At 41.2% G+C, this 21350-nt stretch overlaps 2 protein-coding genes across 2 annotated transcripts; both read right to left on the reverse strand.

Moving 5' to 3' along the window:
- Nucleotides 1–1138: 1138 nt before the first annotated feature.
- Nucleotides 1139–21113, reverse strand: LOC308293846 (5-hydroxyisourate hydrolase-like). Its single transcript, XM_080736483.1, has 4 exons — nucleotides 20996–21113; nucleotides 12633–12770; nucleotides 11017–11152; nucleotides 1139–1262 (listed from the first exon to the last, which is right to left on the reverse strand). The coding sequence occupies exons 2-4, from the start codon at nucleotides 12764–12766 to the stop codon at nucleotides 1173–1175; spliced, it is 360 nt and encodes a 119-aa protein (XP_080592609.1). The 5' UTR covers nucleotides 12767–12770; nucleotides 20996–21113; the 3' UTR covers nucleotides 1139–1172.
- On the reverse strand, nucleotides 14939–21132 carry LOC308293845 (5-hydroxyisourate hydrolase-like). The gene is made up of 4 exons (XM_080736482.1): nucleotides 20996–21132; nucleotides 19856–19993; nucleotides 18182–18317; nucleotides 14939–16254 (listed from the first exon to the last, which is right to left on the reverse strand). The coding sequence occupies exons 2-4, from the start codon at nucleotides 19987–19989 to the stop codon at nucleotides 16165–16167; spliced, it is 360 nt and encodes a 119-aa protein (XP_080592608.1). The 5' UTR covers nucleotides 19990–19993; nucleotides 20996–21132; the 3' UTR covers nucleotides 14939–16164.
- Nucleotides 21133–21350: the final 218 nt, after the last annotated feature.

Raw genomic sequence — 21350 nt, forward strand, 5'->3', positions numbered from 1 at the left:
GTGTGTCTGTGTGTGTGTGTGTGCGTGCGTGCTTGTGTGTGTCTCTGGTCTCTTCTGGGCTTGTGTTGACCTCAATGACCCCTGACCGATTGACCCCTTCCTGTGTCATGATGTGGTATGCTGTGGAGTGTGTGTGTGTGTGTGTGTGTGTGTGTGTGTGTGTGTGTGTGTGTGTGTGTGTGTGTGTGTGTGTGTGTGTGTGTGTGAGTGTGTGTGTGTGTGTGTGTCTGTGGCCTGCTCAACAGTGCCCCTCCTTTAACTTGTGTGTTTGTGTGTGGTCAGGAGAGGTATGGCAGGCTACAGACACGGCCGGCCAGCCAGCCAGCCAGCCAAAAGACTTGTCAAATGTATTGACAAGAGCATCAACACTGTACGCAGTTGTCAATAAAAGCATGGTTTATTGTGTATTGTCCAACACAAGCTGCACATCTGGCTACTGTAGATTTCCTTGAGCAACTTTATCTGACATATAAAACACTGTAGGGCTTATAGAGATGCCACTTGTCTATGCGTAAAAAAGAGAGAAAAAAATAAAGAATACTAAAGTAACAAAGGTTCATCATGTAGAAAGCAATATTCATCTACATGACAGTTTAACTCAATGGTTCCCAAGTCTCAACCAGTGGTCCGGGGTCCACAGTGGTCCTTGAGGGGGTTCTAGGTGGTCCCCAGCTAAATGATGGAGAGTTGATGGTAACCAAATGGACCCTTATAGATCTTTAACTCTTGAGAGTTACTTTATAACACATTACCTTTACATTAATGTCATATTACTGTACCCAAACAACATTCTTACCACCTAAGATACAGTATGTAACGAGGAAAACTTAATAGTATCCATTTCCATTATAGGGCAGATTGAAAACAACGTTTATACTTGGCGTTTACCCACTTGCACCCCAGCATCCCTATTCTGGGGGGGAACATTCAGCAACAAATAGCCGATCAAACTACCAACACGTCACAATGTGACACGTTGTGAATTTGAAGATCAGCTATTTTTTGCTGAAGAGATTTGTCGTAGACTGAACAAGATCAGGTCCGTTTTACAAAGTCACATATTATCAAAGCGTTCTGCGGCACCGCCCCCTGCCTGGACTTGTATCGCGGCACCCTAGGGTGCCACGTACAGCACCCACTTTGAGAAACCCCCTGCTGTGGTAGGAGAACATCTAACTCCCTCTGTAGGTGCTGTAGGAGAAGCGACTCATCAGGAGAGGCAGGTGAAACTTCTGGCCGGGGTCAGTGATGTTGAAGATGACCTGGGTGACAGAGAATCTGGTTAAGAGCAAATCCATCAAATATAGCATCTGACACCTTGGATTTAATCCACTTTCAACAATAACTTTTGGTCATTTTATCGTCTAATCAGGCTTTTGTGGGCAGTTTTTAATTTGCTTAATTCAATATTTAGATATTTGATATTCATTTTATCAGACACCACCATCCAGGGCTCATTCATATACAAACCCACTGTAACTTCAAACTACGTTTTAACTATGATAGATTCATGGATGGTTTCCTGCAAGTGCTGACATTTCTTTTTACAATTGAGCTGATTTAATTTATCCCCTGCTTGCTCAGGGGATAAATTGAATCCTGACCATCAGGTCAATGTTTGTGTCAGATCCTGGGACGTGCTGGGCCCCTGATTCAGCCCGGGAAAAAGAGTTGTAGGCCCTCATTGCGCGCTATAGAGAGAGAGATCTCTCTATAGCGCTGCTGCTACTCAAAGATTTGCCATTTCAGATCATGACAAGTGACAAGCCAGTGGGCCAATTACATGAGTTATATTTAAAAAAATGATTTAAACTAGTGAAAACAGCCGATCTACAAGCACACAACGCCTCGCACCGCGAGGCGTTGTGTGCTTGTAGATCTGCTGTTTTCACTACTTTTGTGCAACGGCCTTGTATGATGAAGCAGGGCTTTGCTTTGCGAAAAAAAATTACACATTTGAAACTTGGAGATACGAGGTTTCTGCCCGACAGTGACGATTTACTTTGTTGGCCACCCAGCCCCCGAAATGGAACGAAGGCCGACATTTTATTTGTATCTTTTTCCTAATGGCCGGCCTGGACCGGCCGGGAATTAACCAGCCGTTCGGGAGTTGTCCCGCTTTTCCCAATGGCCAGCATGTCCCTGTGAGACATGACAATTGTACACCCACAGTGTATCCAAGTATATCAATAAATATGTTTATAAATAGGTTTCTAGTTATTAAATATTCCTGTTCCCCTGAGGTCTCTTTCTTATGACCTTTACACTGTGATGATGCTGCCACCTAGAGGCTATGCAGGGCACTGTGACAGATTGCTGTCACAAGCAGCAAGAGCCGTTGGCCGCCGCGTCCACGTCCATGGACGCGGCCGTGGACGCGTCCATGGACGCGGACGCGAAAAAAACGTCCGTGGACGCGAGGCCGCGTCCACGGACGCAAACGGCCGGCCGTCCCGGCCGTGGACGCGGCCGTGGACGAGGCCGTGGACGCAGACGGCCGGGGACGCGGCCGTGGACGAGGCCGCGGACGTGGACGCAAACGGCCGGCCGTGGACGAGTCCATGGACGAGGCCGCGAAAAAAAGGCAGCGAAAAAAAAAAAAAAAAGTGTCTATTGTATGTATTTTTTGATGGAGAATTCAAATATGACCTTCTTTTTTGCATAGGACAACTCTAACCTGCATCAATTGGTATTTTATAATTGCCAATTGTACCCTATCCATCTGAAAAACAAATTGGATGTCTATTGTATGTATTTTTTGATGGAGAATTCAAATATTACCTTCTTTTTGGGATAGGACAACTCTAACCTGCATCAATTGGTATTTTATAATTGCCAATTGTACCCTATCCATCTCAAAAACAAATTGGATGTCTATTGTATGTATTTTTTGATGGGGAATTCAAATGTTACCTTCTTTTTTAGATAGGACAACTCTAACCTGCATCAATTGGTGCATCAACCTACTATCTATCTATCTATCTATCTATCTATCTATCTATCTATCTATCTATCTATCTATCCATCTATCCATCTATCCATCTATCCATCTATCTATCCATCTATTTATTTATACTTCACCTTTAGTCCAGAAGAGAGTTCAGCATCAGGAACTTGCACACATGTAACTGTGTCATGACTGTGTCATGGAGCTAAAACAGGGCTATGTTAAATACTCAAAATGACTCTGATGGACCAATCAGGGTGGTGGTGGGGGGAGGGATCAACAATAGACAGAAACTGGATAATGCTTTGTTAACTGTCCCACCTAAGTCCCTGCTAGTCTGAACAAACATCACCTTCCCTCTCATAACACTACTACTACTACATTTATATAAAGCTGCTCTTGCATTTGAATTCAAGTCTGACACAAGTTAAGGTTAACTTAGGTAGTATTTCATTTTGCTGGCTTTTAGGGTCTGTGTGTGAGTGTGTAGGCTCACAAATTATTATAATTGTCATTAAGTGACTCTATCTATCTATCTATCTATCTATCTATCTATCCATCTATCCATCTATCCATCTATTTATTTATACTTACTGTTTACATTTTCTATAAATATTTATTTCTATATAAAACTCAGTTGTGTGGAGTTATTGTGTGCCTTTTCTTGTAGCTAAAGAGTCCATTTGTTCACTAGACATTAAGTCAAGGTTACTATTTTGAGTTGAAGCTAAGTGTTTTATTGCTTTGTGGTTTAACATGATTTAAAAGGCAAATTCATTGTTATGGTTACTTTAGAAGACTGCTTTTGCATTCATGAGTTAAAAAGAGAGCCAAGCTAATTCAAAGAGTTAAGTTAAAGGAACACAAAACATGACCTAACTCGCTGCCATTGGACAGACAGTTACAACATAGGCCTACTCTTATCTTTCACAGAACAGACAATTATCATTTGTTTTATCTATTTGAGACTATGTAGCTGCTCTATGGGAAATAGAGCATTATATCAGCCTATTCAATTGATAATGACCAATGGGTGCCAGTTTCAAAGTAGTTAACCATATTAACATAACAATATATGTGGCCTAGACATGGATATTGCCCAATCAACTCGTAATCTACAGAAATGTCCACCACATCACACAGTATAAAACTTAGTAGGCTCAGTGGATTCACCTATGTTAAATCATGTCAGGTTAGTTTGGTTCAAGGTTCAAGTATAATAATTTATGAGACAAAAATGTAAACAGCACAAATGTACAATCACATCTCGGCTAGAATGATAACATAAAGTCCTGACTACTCCTTGTTATTGTGGTCCTAAATACTACAATGATTAGTTTGGATGCATTGCTTCTATCATGTCCAATTAAAAATAAATACATTACATACATACAGAAATCTGCCTTCTCCTGTATTGTATTAGTGACATTCATTATAAATAGTAAAATAACAGGACAGAGCAAAAAAGGCCTCTGTTGTGTCTTTATCTGATCACATGCAATCAGACACTCACACTGCACAGCAATATATAAACTTTATTACAGGCTCAAGGCCCACAGGGTAAGAAGACAATACATTACAAAGATAATAATAAAAAAAAACAACAACAGAGAGTACATTCACAAAGCCCCACCGGAGCTAAAGAGGCACTCATGCCAGTGTCCTCTAACGGTAGACGTGTACCTGACAGAGCTTTCCCCACATTGGTTACAGATATAAGGTTTCTCTCCGGTGTGAATTTGTTGGTGTATTTTGATATGTTCCAGTCTAGGAAAGCTCTTTCCACACTGGTCACAGCAATAAGGTTTCTTTCCAGTGTGATTTTTCTGGTGTGCTTTGAGATGATGCATATCACTGAACCTTTTCTCACACTGGACACAGCAGTATATGGCTTCTCACCAGTGTGGATTTTCAGGTGTCTTTTCAGAGCCGTCTTCAGAGTGAACCTTTTCCCACATTGGTGACAGCAGTAAGGTCTCTCTCAAGTGTGAATCTTCTTGTGTTGTACGAGGCTAGATTTTACAGTGAAACGTTTGCCACAGTGTTCACAGCAGTAAGGCTTTTCTTCGGTGTGAAATCTCTGGTGTACTTTCAGAGCAGCCATTAAACTGAACTTTTCCCCACATTGGACACAGCTGTATGGTTTCTCTCCTGTGTGAATTCGTTCATGTATTTTGAGATAAGACAATCGAGTAAAGCTTTTCCCACACTGGTCACAGCAATAGGGCTTCTCTCTAGTGTGAATTCTCTGGTGTTCTTTTAAAATCCCCTTTTGAACAAATCTTTTCCCACACTGGTCACAACAATAAGGTTTCTCTCCAGTATGTGAACGCTTATGATCTTTTAATTGTCCAGACCGAGCAAAATACTTCCCACATTGTTCACAGCTGAATGGCTTCACTCCGGTATGAATTCTCTGGTCTACTTTGAGATAATAAATTGAGCTGAAGGCTTTTTCCACATTGGTCACAACAGCACTGTCTTGGTTTAACTGAGGACAGCACAGGACAGGGAGAGAAAACACACACCTGATAAGAGCCAGATTCACACATTGATCAGCATTTAAGTAACATCATCATTATTATTGTTGAGTCTGAAAAGAACAATACAATGTGATAGATCTTTACACATCTGACCCATAACATTATTAGCAATTCACATGGTTACTATAATAGGTGAGTCTTCTAGCTTTTTAAAAATGTAATATTTCATTAATTCTTTCTCTTACTAAGTGTAACATCCCACTTCTTAATTGTATATTATTTGGAAAGGGTTAGCAAAATGTTTGCCATAAATTCAATGCTGAGTTGCATTTGTTTTCCTACATTTTCCCCTTCAATGTATTATTACAATGTATTTACTATTTCTTACTTAGGTCTACTTAACTTTGTATTTTTACATTATTATATTGATCAACATTAACACATAGTGTGTGTTAGGTTAGGTTAGTTGCAGAGTGTCCACAACTGTCCAGAATACACTGTACATAATAGACTCCAGACTTCAAGTGAAGATGAAATCTCTAGACGGCACCAGCGGCAATTCTGATGAACGGGTGGAACCCAAAGACCATCAAGATCTCTGTAAGTCACAGACTGAGTAAGTCTCCAGATAAACTCACACACATCAAAGTGTTTAAACATTACTTTTATCATTCATGACATAATATCATGTTACTGTTACCTACATGCCTTTATATGGGGAGAACCAAGCAACTTTGACCCAGTTATGATTTTGCTTTTAATAGAAAGGAATCCCTTACATTGTTGTATGTTAAATTACTTTCTGATCTGTTTGTGTTCATTATAACAGCCACAGGAAAGATACATTGTTTCAGATTGTTCCAGAGACTGATGACAGACCCTGGATGTAGCTCTGTCAGGTACACGTCTACCATTAGTGGACACTGGCATGAGTGGCATGAGTGCCTCTTTAGCTCCGGTGGGGCTTTGTGAATGTACTCTCTGTTGTTGTTTTTTTAAATTATTATCTTTGTAATGTATTGTCTTCTTACCCTGTGGGCCTTGAGCCTGTAATAAAGTTTATATATTGCTGTGCAGTGTGAGTGTCTGATTGCATGTGATCAGATAAAGACACAACAGAGGCCTTTTTTGCTCTGTCCTGTTATTTTACTATTTATAATGAATGTCACTAATACAATACAGGAGAAGGCAGATTTCTGTATGTATGTAATGTATTTATTTTTAATTGGACATGATAGAAGCAATGCATCCAAACTAATCATTGTAGTATTTAGGACCACAATAACAAGGAGTAGTCAGGACTTTATGTTATCATTCTAGCCGAGATGTGATTGTACATTTGTGCTGTTTACATTTTTGTCTCATAAATTATTATACTTGAACCTTGAACCAAACTAACCTGACATGATTTAACATAGGTGAATCCACTGAGCCTACTAAGTTTTATACTGTGTGATGTGGTGGACATTTCTGTAGATTACGAGTTGATTGGGCAATATCCATGTCTAGGCCACATATATTGTTATGTTAATATGGTTAACTACTTAGAAACTGGCACCCATTGGTCATTATCAATTGAATAGGCTGATATAATGCTCTATTTCCCATAGAGCAGCTACATAGTCTCAAATAGATAAAACAAATGATAATTGTCTGTTCTGTGAAAGATAAGAGTAGGCCTATGTTGTAACTGTCTGTCCAATGGCAGCGAGTTAGGTCATGTTTTGTGTTCCTTTAACTTAACTCTTTAAATTAGCTTGGCTCTCTTTTTAACTCATGAATGCAAAAGCAGTCTTCTAAAGTAACCATAACAATGAATTTGCCTTTTAAATCATGTTAAACCACAAAGCAATAAAACACTTAGCTTCAACTCAAAATAGTAACCTTGACTTAATGTCTAGTGAACAAATGGACTCTTTAGCTACAAGAAAAGGCACACAATAACTCCACACAACTGAGTTTTATATAGAAATAAATATTTATAGAAAATGTAAACAGTAAGTATAAATAAATAGATGGATAGATGGATAGATGGATAGATAGATAGATAGATAGATAGATAGATAGATAGATAGATAGATAGAGTCACTTAATGACAATTATAATAATTTGTGAGCCTACACACTCACACACAGACCCTAAAAGCCAGCAACATGAAATACTACCTAAGTTAACCTTAACTTGTGTCAGACTTGAATTCAAATGCAAGAGCAGCTTTATATAAATGTAGTAGTAGTAGTGTTATGAGAGGGAAGGTGATGTTTGTTCAGACTAGCAGGGACTTAGGTGGGACAGTTAACAAAGCATTATCCAGTTTCTGTCTATTGTTGATCCCTCCCCCCACCACCACCCTGATTGGTCCATCAGAGTCATTTTGAGTATTTAACATAGCCCTGTTTTAGCTCCATGACACAGTCATGACACAGTTCCATGTGTGCAAGTTCCTGATGCTGAACTCTCTTCTGGACTAAAGGTGAAGTATAAATAAATAGATGGATAGATAGATGGATAGATGGATAGATAGATAGATAGATAGATAGATAGATAGATAGTAGGTTGATGCACCAATTGATGCAGGTTAGAGTTGTCCTATCTAGAAAAGAAGGTAACGTTTGAATTCCCCATCAAAAAATACATACAATAGACATCCAATTTGTTTTTGAGATGGATAGGGTACAATTGGCAATTATAAAATACCAATTGATGCAGGTTAGAGTTGTCCTATTCCAAAAAGAAGGTAATATTTGAATTCTCCATCAAAAAATACATACAATAGACATCCAATTTGTTTTTGAGATGGATAGGGTACAATTGGCAATTATAAAATACCAATTGATGCAGGTTAGAGTTGTCCTATTCCAAAAAGAAGGTAATATTTGAATTCTCCATCAAAAAATACATACAATAGACATCCAATTTGTTTTTCAGATGGATAGGGTACAATTGGCAATTATAAAATACCAATTGATGCAGGTTAGAGTTGTCCTATGCAAAAAAGAAGGTCATATTTGAATTCTCCATCAAAAAATACATACAATAGACACCTTTTTTTTCTTTTTTCGCTGCCTTTTTTTCGCGGCCTCGTCCATGGACTCGTCCACGGCCGGCCGTTTGCGTCCACGTCCACGGCCGCGTCCCCGGCCGTCTGCGTCCACGGCCGCGTCCACGGCCGCGTCCACGGCCGGGACGGCCGGCCGTTTGCGTCCGTGGACGCGGCCTCGCGTCCACGGACGTTTTTTTCGCGTCCGCGTCCATGGACCCGTCCACGGCCGCGTCCATGGACGTGGACGCGGCGGCCAGCGGAAGTTCTATGTTCATTATTGTAGGTGAACAATTTGGTTGGGGGGGAGGATAATAAGAATTCTGTTTAATGTAACCTACCTCAACATAAGGTTAGAATGACGCCTGCCCCTTGCTCTCTAATGCACTGTTCCCCAAACACTGGGTCGGGACCCATTTTTGGGTCGCAGACAGATTTGTATGGGTCCCTTTGTTTTTTTGTTTCCTACATTATTATTATTCAAAATATCTTCAAAAAACATTATAATTTTTTTTCAGCGTGGCGCAAAGCAACGCGTTGTGAGCTTGTAGATCTGCTGTTTTCACTAGCTTGGGTACAGGGCAAACGTCTAATTTCTCTTTCGGGTCACGGGCTAAAAGGTTTGACTAGAGTCCAATCGATGTAACCTACCTCAACATAAGGGTAGAAGGACGCCTACCCCTTGCTCTCTAATGCAGTGGTTCTCAACCTGTGGGTCTTATATTGGGGGGTCCCCAGATGATTAACTTAATGTGCAACATTGTTTTCTCTCTCAACAAACCAACATGACGTTTAAGTGTAGGTAGGGAGAGCGGGGTAAACTGAGACACCGGGTAAACTGAGACGCTCCATTTATCTTGGCAATGGAACACATTTGTGGCCATGTGACCATTATATTTTCAAGCCCCTTGAATTTCCCACTTGTCATGAAAAGAGAGACCTGATAGTGCTGTAGAAAACATGCTTTTTTCACAAAAATGTGTTTTTTGCATGTAAAAGTAAATTTTCTTGCTGTCAACATAAGCTGTTGTGTCAAAGCAAATTGATGCAGGGAGAACATTTTATATCATACATGTTGATGAACTACCAACTTATAAATCCATGTGATAGATGCTAGCTGAAGATTACCCTGAATTGATAAAAATATCCCTTTTCCCAAAATGTGGCTGTGGGGTAAAGTGAGACAATTGCTTCGGGGTAAAGTGAGACTATCCTTAACATGAAAGACAGGGAGAAAGCTGTAAAAACCTAATTAAAGGGTGTACCAAACTAGTCTCAATTGATTCTTATGTATTTTCCCCTGTAGAATCCATTTTTGATATATATTTCTTTGTATTGTGCATAATTAATGAGATAATTAGCATATTTGACTAAATATGCGAATTATTTCATTAGTTATGCACAATACAACAATATACTTTGCAGAAATAGATTCTACAGGAAGAATTACATAAGGATCAACTGAGGAAAGTTTGGTAAACCCTTCTATACATTTTTTATAGGGTTTTTAGTTTTTTCCTTCTGCCCATGTGTCACATTATTTGACACATGGGTGGAAATGACAGGACAAAGCCTATTAAAAGAATGTCTGCTATGTACATTTTTGTATTGCGCATATTTAACCCGGTTAACCGGGTTTTTGTGTTTTTATGGTAGTTTTAAAGTGAAAAAAGTGAGTGGATCACTTTACCCCGTTGATTTCTCTGGTCTGTCTCAGTTTACCCCGGTCCTGGGGTAAACTGAGACACAAGACCACTTTTTTTAAAACAATCATATTTTCTCTGCCTTTTGTCTTGAATATGTTCTGATAACTTCCATTGTTAGGAAACATCCCAAATTACTGGGAAATGTGTATATTTTTACTGATATATCTTTTAGTTCGCCTCTAGGGGAGAAAATGTAAAAAGTGTCTCAGTTTACCCCGCTATGCACATTTCTAAAGTGACAATGACTATGCTATATAAATACATCTAAAATGACAAATTAAACATTGGCCAAATTGTCAAATAGATACCGGTATATTGTGAAAATAGCCCATCTACATGCTCACAACGCAGAGTCTGCATTGTGAGCATGTAGATCTGCTATTTTCACAATAGAAACGTGTTATACAAAATGTAATTCCTCAACTCTTAGTGCTCGTCAGGGTGAGGGGTCCCCACAGCCCACTCCCCAGTTAAAATGTGATTATGTTGGGGGTCACAGGCTGAAAAGGTTGAGAACCACTGCTCTAATGTAACCCAAAACCTCCACCGGCTATCAGTCTGTCTGTCTGTCTGTCTGTCTGTCTGTCTGTCTGTCTGTGCAGTCAGTCTGTCTGTCAGTCTTTCACAAGTCACGTCACACTTTTGTAGCGCCACCATGAGGCAGATTCTTGCATTTTTGGACATTTTTGGGATTTTTTTTGCCCTAAAATCACGCAAAGCGGTACACAGTATATCTGCCATGTCCCATATTCCCTCCTGATTGGCTATGCCTTTTTTTTTTGTGTATGCAACCTGACGGTCGCTTATCTCCGATTAGGGAGTCTTACTGGTGTAACCTACCTCAATGTAAGGGTAGAAGGACTCCTGCCCTTTGCTCTCCCAATATGCTCCCGTCTCAAAACGCAGCTTATACATCCCCGGCGTAAAGGCTTCCTTGGTGATGAGTCCTGGACAGCGTCCGTTGTCATCTGTTGTCCTGAAACAGCAGAGATGCATGTGATGTATTGTTGGTCGTTCAGCATGACTTGTTCCTAAATAAAAGTACTAACGTGCAAGGGTGGTATAGCTTGGAAGGTGCAGCTTTATTGCTCTACTGCAGGTTTTATTTATTTTCAGTTTAACAACCATGTTGATGACATGACTTTAGAGATACTGTGTACCGCTTTGCATGATTTTTTGGGGCAAAATCTGTTGGAACACTGTCCAAAAATGTGTTTTTAAAAAATTGGCCAGATGGTGGCGCTAGATGGGAGAGATGCATTTTGATGACATGACTGTAGAGATACTGTGTACCGTGATTTTAGGGCAAAATCTGTAGCAGCAGTGTCCAAAAATGTGTGTAACAAGAATCAGCCTCACGGTGGCGCTAGAAGGGGCATGTGAGAAATGAGGGGTGGAGGTTGTGGTTTGGCAGCCAAGGAGTGTGTGTGTGCAAAATTTGGCATGGATCGGGGCAACGGTGGCAGAGATATGAGAAGGGCAAAAGTGTGACGTGTGACTGACTGACTGACAGCTGGAGGAGGTTTTGATAGTAAGTGCGACCTGACGGTCGCAATAACTCCAATGGATAGCTTGACCTAGCCTGATTTCAGACTCAGCTCACGCTTTAGTCTGAAACTGTGCTCCATTCTGAGCGATTTACGGGGGACTTTTTTGCGAGCGTGCACGCGCGTGTCCGCGCGCGAGTGATCGCGACGCACGGTGATCGAGACGCACGGTGGACGCGACGCACCGTCGGGGAGTGTGTGTGTGTGTCTCTGTCTGTGCCAGTGACTGCTTCCACACAGAACTGCGACCAGAAACTTGTAATCAACATTAAACAGCTTGGTGAAATCAGTGCGCTCGTGCGTGTGTGTGTGTGTGAACTTCGTTTGAATCGTTTCAACTGCTGCGCGGATTGGATATTCGTTAGACCCACCCCACCCCCACCCCCACCCCGCGCGCTCATTGGACAGCCGAAAATAAAAACCGATTCATGTACTAAGCTCCAGACCAGAGAAAGAGTCCACTCTGAGAGTGGGCGGGGTCTCTGGTCTGGAAGCAGGCTAAGCTTGACCTGGATAGCTTGACCTCTAAAAACTGATCGGGTCATTTCTGGTAAAGTTTTAAAGTCTTCTGGACAATCCTGTTTGTGGACATTCCTGTTAGGGACACGCTAACTGGCGTACAGCACAGTGGTTCTCAAACATTTCCATTCCATATGCCATCTGAAACGTCTTTTTCAATTTTATTTTGAAATGACCAAAAGCGACTTGTTGTGTGAGCTTCTAGATCGGCTATGCTTGAATAAAGTATACCCCATCAAGGACCCCTGGGGGTCGCCGGACCCGGAGTCCCACTTTGAGAACCACTGGCCTACAGTAGAGCATATTTTTAGGGATTTGAACCCTACCCCTGGCCCACCACTGGCCTAACAGTATACAGTAGCATCAGATTGTCAGGGATTTGAACCCTACCCCACGGTGACAAGGCTCCAGATGACCAGGTTGGAGTCCAGGCGGTGCAGGCTCAGGGACATCCTCCTCGCTGGGACCCCGTCTGCGGTGTCCAACACATGGGTGGTCAGGAGACTGTCCTCCGCTGTAGGCATGGCTCTGTGTGTGTGTGTGCCATCAAAAGGAAAATCTAAATAGACATCCCAATAAAAACCTGGCTAAAAATACTTTACCTCTATGGTTGCGAGATCTGGGGACCATCTGCAAACCAAGACCTTGAAAAAGGTGACAAACACCAAATTGAGACCCTGCACACAGAATTCTGCAAATCAATTCTCTGAATCCAGCGGAAAACACCACATAATGCATGCAGGGCAGGATTAGGATGATACTCACTCATAATCAAAATAAAAAAGAGGGCATTCAAATTGTATAGCCACTAAAAAGAAAGTGATCCAGATGCACTCCATAACAAGGACCTCACACACAAAGAAACTCTGCCAATGATCTGGTCATGTTCAGTTATCAATACCCTAAGCGAGAGAATTCACGTTTGTCGTATTAGTATTATATTCATTATTGTTTGTTGCCAAAATTAGCCCCCGCCCTAAAAAAGCCAGCCACCCATAGCCATTGAGAGAGAGAGAGAGAGAGAGAGAGAGAGAGATAGAGAGGAGGGGGGGGGGGTCAAATAAGGTAAACCCTTCCCAGTGACCTGGTTGTTTAAGCAAAACATACAGTATATGGTATAGTAAAACACATTGACTAAACATTTCTAACATAATAGCAACTATATGTTAACACTATGTCCATAGCCAGATTTTGTTTTCTTCTGATTTCTGTTATAGGCCTACTGTATATTTTCTTTGAATAGTACTGTATATTTGTGTCATTTAATGTCTCAATGAAAGGACCTTGTGTAAACAAGCCATAGCCAGAGCAAGGTGCTGTATGAATAAAGTTGCCTTGCCTACACATGACACAGGCCCAAGTCTGTAGTCTTATCACATGTGCTTTTAAAGAGTCAAAGCAGAGAAAATATCTTACCTTAAGGCTTGAATGTATCACAGGAAAAAGAAGCTGAACAAAATGTTGGATAAAGTTTCCAGCAGAAGGAGATTCTCATGCATGCAGCTCTGCTCTGTGGTCACTGATTGCACCTCCTGTGTGAAACTGTATCTTCACTGTCTTGTGTTCTTAACTTCTTTCTCCGTTTCCTGCAGAATTTCACCCAGAGGCTTCACAAGCGGGGTGAGGCAAGTGGAATAGAGTTACTAGGGCCCAAGGCATTGAAAAGCCCCTCCCCCCTGTGAAGAACATTCTTTTGGGAGCCCTCGGTGAATCCTTGTTTGCGACACCCGACCCCTGGTTTCAAGTAAGAAGAGACTCAAGTTAAACAACATGTCTTGAACTAATCAAGAGCTTCGATTAGGGCCCTCACATCTAGAGATCAGGCCCCATTCGGGGATATGGCCATATACGGACATCAATATCGGTCATTCATTTTTCCCCACTGAGATTTCCAAAAGTATCAATTACTTTAAGCCTATAGAATCAAGCCATCCTGGTGAATCATGGCCATAAAACCTTTGATTCTGTGAATAAATTATATGATAAACTACATTTAATAAATAAACAGTGGAGGGAATGGGGGGAGGGAGAGAGGCAGGCAAAGTTTTGGAGAGACACACACACACACACACACACACACACACACACACACACACACACACACGCACACACACACACACACACACACACACACACACACACACACACACACACACACACACACAAATGCTTGCACATTGCTGTACTTGACCCAGCAGACATGGCTGTTTTTACTCTTATTATCGACACTGTGGCAGAAAAGTAGTGAATATAGCAGGTATACAAGCTCACAGCACATCGATGCAATGCAACGTTTTGTTGCTATACTGTACTGTAACGTAGATTTAACACCAAACAAGGCTCTAACTCGTTCTCCTGCTACACCATCAACATGTGGAACGCCCTCTCACAAGTCTTAAAGGAGAGCAAATCCCTAGCCTCCTTCAAAATTGGTATGAAAAGTCATCTTCAGGCGGCTGCTACCCGTGGCTTGTAAATAGACTAAGCCCCCATGCTCCCCCCCACCCTTTTTTCTCTGCCTTTGTATTTGATGTTGTGCTTTTTATGCTTTTGAAATTGATATTATCCTAGATAAAGTACTATGTTCTATCCATCTGTCTTTCAATGTTATGAGATACTTAAAGTGTGGTTCCTGTGGAAATAAGCCTCGGCTTTCTAGGATCTCCTTTTAGTTGACCTTGTACCATTGATTTGTACTGTCATGAAACTGTACTTGTTTCTATTGCAATCTTCTAATAAATTCTTCAATTAATCAACCAATAAAACTATTTCTGAAAGTGAAAGTACTTGTGTGGGCACCAATGAAAAGTATAGAGAGCTTATGCATGTGACTTTTAATAACAACTGCATTGGATCCACTGGAACACAGGTTATTATTTATCAACCAATTCCTGAGAATTAACTGTTCTGAACATACAAGGTTTAATAAACCCGAGGCCCTCGATGTGACAGTTCAGTGATGAAGGACCTCCAACATATTGGCTGTGGTGGGAAAGGTATACTCCAATGTTGTACTCAAGTAAAAGTATCAATACTGCAATAAATTATAGAAATACTAGAAGTAAAAGCCCAGACTTCAAAATGTACTTGAGTAAAAGTACAAAAGCATTGGCATAAAAATGTACTTAAAGTACCAAAAGTATAAAGTAGTGATTATGCAGAATGTCTCATTTCAAGTTTTCAAAGGTTCATGTTTGTATGTAATGTAAGTTTTGTAATAATCACAATCTACAAAGTAACAAGTAACTAATGGTTTCATGGAGTAGAAGTAAAAGTATAGGAAATAATCCAGTAAATTAAAAGTACCTCAAAATTGTACTTAAGTACAGTAAGTAAATTGACTCAGTTACTTTACACCACTGCATATTGGAACTATCATGCAACAGCAGTTTAGCTGATGGTTCCTCTAACTCAGGCGTTCTCAAATGTTTTTGTCTCAGGTCACCCTTTGTAAATAGCCTTTTAATTCCCTGAATCATTACGTTATAACACATTACATTTACATTACTGTACATTTCTCATATTACTGTACTCAAAAACAACAATCTTTCCCCTTAAGATACAGTATGTCACAAGGAAAACTTGACCCATTTCCATTATAGGGCAGATTGAAAACAACTTTTATACTTGTCATTTAACCACTTGCACCCCAGCATCCCTATTCTGGGGGGGAACATTCAGCAATAAATAGCTGATCCACAAACTCACGACGCGTTGTGAGTTTGTAGATCAGCTATTTTTTGCTGAAGAGATTTGGCATAGAGCCGTAGACTGAAGAAGTACAGTGCAACTCAGGTCCGTTTTACAAGTCAAACATTATCAAAGCGTTCTGCGGCACCGCCCCCTGCCTGGACTTGTGGCACCCTAGGGTGCCACGTAGAGCACCCACTTTGAGAAACCCCCTGCTGTGGTAGGAGAACATCTAACTCCCTCTGTAGGTGCTGTAGGAGAAGCGACTCATCAGGAGAGGCAGGTGAAACTTCTGGCCAGGGTCGGTGATGTTGAAGATGACCTGGGTGAGGTGACAGAGAAAAAATATAGCTTCTCACACCTTGATAAAAAAAATATCTGTCACAAAATGTTTTTATCTGTATCTTACCATCCACTTGAATGGAGACAGATATTTATTATCTGTTCATCTGGCCCAGTGGGAATTAAGACCTGGAAAGTACCTGAAAATGTATTCTAAATCCTAATGGTTTTCTGAAAAAAAACATGTTTCTTTATCTGTGGTGCTCAAAGTTTTAATGTCAAGGACCCCGGCCTAGAATTATATGTATTTGACTGCGGACCGGCATCTCAAAATATTTTGTTCCAGGGACCCCCCCAGAAGTAAAGATTTGAGTTTTAAATGTTCGCTTGTATTCAAAGATTTGCACAAATCTTAAATCTTTTTTCAAAAATAGCAGATCTACAAGCTCATGGTGCGGCACTCGGTGCCGCGCTATGAGCTTGTATACCTGGTATTTTTGAATAGCCAAAGTAAAAACCTAAAAAAAAAAAGTGGTTACGTGACACAGATGCGTTTCCGGTCTTAAATCTGCAATATGTAACTTTCCTCTTCTACACTGCGTTTGAACATGGCTGTTGTACACCCACAGTATATCCAAGTACCGTATATCAATACATATGTTTATGAATAGGTTTCCTAAGTTATTAATATTCCTGTTCCCCTTTGTTCTCTTTCTTATGACCTTTACACTGTGATGATGCTGCCACCTAGAGGATATGCAGGGCACTGTGGCAGATTGCTGTTCTATGTTCATTATTGTGGTGAACAATTTGGTGAGGTTGGGGACAAGAATCCTGTTTAAAGGGGGCCTGTCAACTAAAGGGTTACTGTCACTTTAATAATCATCTTAAAAAACAAGTTAATATTTTTACGATGTCATTGTGGGGATGCGCAATTATAAGCCAATCAAATGAATTGTCTGTATAGCCTGACTGTATGACTACTTACTGTACTGGTCAGCTGTTGTTTGGGGGCGATGAGCAGATTACACTGTGACATGAGCTTCAGACTGTTTCAGATCGTTTTCAGAGAAGCTCATGTCACGGTGTAATCTGCCCCTCAACCCCTTTAGGTGACAGTACCCCTTTGACATAACCTATACCTCAACATGACCCCTGCCCCTTGCTCTCTAATGTAGTGGTTCTCAACCTGAGGGTCGGGACCCCCAGGGGTGGTCCCCAAATTATCCCCAGATGATTAACTTAATGTGCAACATTGTTTTCTCACTCAAAAGTAAACAAGCCAAGAAAGTGACAATTTAACTCATACCCCGCCATTTGTAAATACCTTCGTACTCTCATATGCCTCTGTCTCCATAGACTTCCATGTAATTCATAGTGCACTGATAATGCCTAGATAATGCACCACGTGTGTGTACATTGCTCACAGCTTTCAAACAAAAACATCCGAATGGAAATCCGTTCAGGCATTCATGAACTAGCAGCCATTATGTTTTCCTAAAATGTAAACAAAGATGGCTGCCATGTTTGAAAGATGGGGTTGCTATGGGGGTTAAACATGCAATTTCGCGATTGCTATCATGCCTACTAAATTTTTTGGGGTCCAAAACATTTTTTTTTTTTTTTTTTTCAAAATTCTCGGGATTATCGGGCCTGGCAGGGAGAGACATAAAAATATTCTCGAGACTATCGGGCCTAGCAGGAATATCTCTAAAATTACAATTAAACATTGGCCAAATTGTCAAATATTAGGGACAGACATTGTGAAAATAGCCGATCTACATGTCACAATGCCTGTAGATCTGCTATTTTCACAATAGAACGCATGTTATACAAAATGTAATGCCTCAACTCTTAGTGCTTGTCAGGGTGGGAGGGGGGGGGGGGTCCCCAGTTAAAATACAATTATTTTGGGGGTCACGGCCTGAAAAGGTTGAGAACCACTGCTCTAATGTAACCTACAGTACCTCAACATAAGGGTAGAAGGACGCCTGCCCCTTGCTCTCCCAATATGCTCCGGTCTCAAAACGCAGCTTATACATCCCCGGCGTGAAGGCTTCCTTGGTGATGAGTCTTGGACAGCGTCCGTTGTCATCTGTTGTCCTGAAACAGCAGAGATGGACGTGATGTATTGTTGTTCGCTCAGCGTGACTTTTTCCTAAATAAAAAGTGACAACGTGGAAGGGCGGCATAGCTTGTAGGGTTTACTGTCTGGCCCCCACCAACCCCAGTAATAATGGTGGTATAAGAGCAGCTACAACACTAGTATATCGTCGTTGTCGGGTGGAAATCTCGTATCTCCAAATTTGTACGTTCTTTCGTAAATCATACAAGGCCCGGCCGTCGCATAAAAGCAGTGAAAACAGCAGATCTACAAGCACACAACGCCTCGCACCGCTTTTTAAATCATTTTTAAAATGATAAATTCAAAACGAACGGTTTTGGACATACAAGATTTTCACCCGACAACGACGAAAACTGTCAATGGAGTTGTGGGAACGCCACCGTTGCCCCCTGCAATGTTGTGGCCCTCGGCTTGGTACCCTAGACATGATTCGGCCCTTGGGGAAAACTAATCGGGGAACCCAGCTGTAGGCTATTCAAAACCCCTTTTGTCCCAAAAGCAATCGAGTAAAAATGTCACACAATAAAGAAAATACTAGAAAGATGCAATTCTGGGAAATTGCGAGTGTGGTTGCTGACATGACTATATTCTACAGCAGGCTAACTGTCATGTGAAGCTTGACCAATTGATTCCCATTGATTCCCACTCCCATTGATTCCCTAATGATTCTTCCCATTCCCATTGATTCCATCAATTTCCAATGGCAGCGGAAAAGTTACCCTAGTAGTAAATAAGGTTACCCTAGTAGTAAATAAAGTTACCCTAGTAGTAAATAAAGTTACCCTAAAGTTACCCTAGTATTAAATAAAGTTACCCTAAAGTTACCCTAGTAGTAAATAAAGTTACCCTAAAGTTACCCTAGTATTAAATAAAGTTACCCTAAAGTTACCCTAGTAGTAAATAAAGTTACCCTAAAGTTACCCTAGTAGTAAATAAAGTTACCCTAAAGTTACCCTAGTAGTAAATAAAGTTACCCTAAAGTTACCCTAGTAGTAAATAAAGTTATCCTAGTAGTAAATAAAGTTTCTCCAGGACTATAATGTGTTGCCCTGTTGGGCAACCACACTAATACCACCAATGCATTAGCTTGACTTCTAAAAACTGATCAGGTCACAAGTTTTAAAGTCCTCTGGACATTCCTGTTTGTGGACATTCCTGTTAGGGACAATGGTGTATAGCACTGTGGTCCTCAAACATGTCCATGCCATCTGAAAAGCCTTTTTCAAGTGTCTTTTTAAATGACCACATGCAACTTGTTGTGAGCTTGTAGATCGGCTATGGCTATATCTACATATGGGGTGTAAAGTATACCCCATCAAGGACCCCTGGGGGTCTCGGGAGCCCCACTTTGAGAACGACTGGCCTCCAGTATAGCATCAGATTGTCCAGGGATTTGAACCCTATCCTGCCGACGCTCCGTTGGCGAAATGTCGCGTTGTCGAAAGAGCGAGATTTCCACCCCACTGTGAACCACTGGCCTAACAGTCTAGCATATTGTCAGGGATGTGAACCCTACCCCACGGTGACAAGGCTCCAGATGACCAGGTTGGAGTCCAGGCGGTGCAGGCTCAGGGACATCCTCCTCGCTGGGACCCCGTCCGCGGTGTCCAACACATGGGTGGTCAGGGGACTGTCCTCTGCTGTAGACATGGCTCTGTGTGTGTGTGTGTGTGTGCAGGGACATGCAGAGAATGTTAGAGAGGCAGGGGCTGACATTTCTAAAAGGGCCTTTTGGTGAAAATATTGAAAATAGCAGACCTCCAAGCTCACAACGCGTCGCGCTGCGACGCATTCAGTACTTGATACCACACTAAACTAAGCATAATCAAATTACTGCTGGAGATGTGGCGTAACGGCATGGATTTTTACACTGGAGAGGGCAATTCTTTCAACATAAGATGCTGCATTGAAGTTCAGGGGTTTGGGGGGGGGGGGGGGGGCATTTGCAATTCTTTCACCACAGACGGGTAAAAGGGCAGGGGCTCAAGCCCCCTTTGATATCTATGTCTGCACAAGCCTGTCTGTGTGTGTGTGTGTGTGTGTGTGTGTGTGTGTGTGTGTGTGTGTGTGTGTGTGTGTGTGTGTGTGTGTGTGTGTGTGTGTGTGTGTGTGTGTGAGAGAGAGAGAGAGAGAGTGCGTGCATGGGTCAAATGAGGTAAACCCTTCCCTGTGACCTGGTTGTTTAAGCAAAACATCATAGTAAAACACATTGACTAAACATTTCTAACATAATGGTAACTATATGTTAACACTATGTCCATAGTCAGAGGGGACTTTTTTTCTGATTTCTGACTGTTATATGATGTTTTCTTTGCATAGTAGGCCTACTGTGTATATTTGTCTGTCATTTAATTTAACTCAATGAAATGAGTACAAAGGACCCCGATGTAAACAAGCCATATAGTGCTTCCTTGGGTTTAAATGCTATTTTAGACATTTTATCTGAACTGTACATGTGCAGTTTTCATGTGCTTTTCCTATGCAAACTGCTAAAAATATTCAATCAATCAATCATTTAAACTTGAGCATGCAGCTTATAGACTACTTAATACTGCACAAACACAAATTGTAGCTTATATTGCCATAGTGTTACTGCTATCTGTCCTACAGCAACAATGTGAATCAATAGTCTCATTCATAAGTACAGCTCTCTTACCTTTGTGTTGTTTTACTGGACTGGTTTGACTACTGAGCCAAAGCGGTTGACTCCCTCCTCTTGACTATCTAAAGTGAAGTTGGTTCTCTTCTCTCCCGTCAAAGTGTTTTTAAACAAGAAGCGCTGGTTCATTATTGACTGCCCTGAGCCAGAGAGGTGCATGCTGCGGCCGGCCACGTACCCAGCATTCATTGCAACAACAAACACTGTGCTAAAGGTTGTTCTGTGGCTCCAATGAATCATTACAAAGGCTCTGTCTGCTGTGCTTTTGTCAACAAAGTTAATTGCCATGCTAGATAGTTTTGTTTTTATTGTGTTTGGACAGCTGATATGGGCCTATAATCCATATAAATGT

Source organism: Nannobrachium achirus (assembly GCF_963921795.1).
Source record: "Nannobrachium achirus genome assembly, chromosome: 11".
Taxonomy (NCBI): Eukaryota; Metazoa; Chordata; class Actinopteri; order Myctophiformes; family Myctophidae; genus Nannobrachium; species Nannobrachium achirus.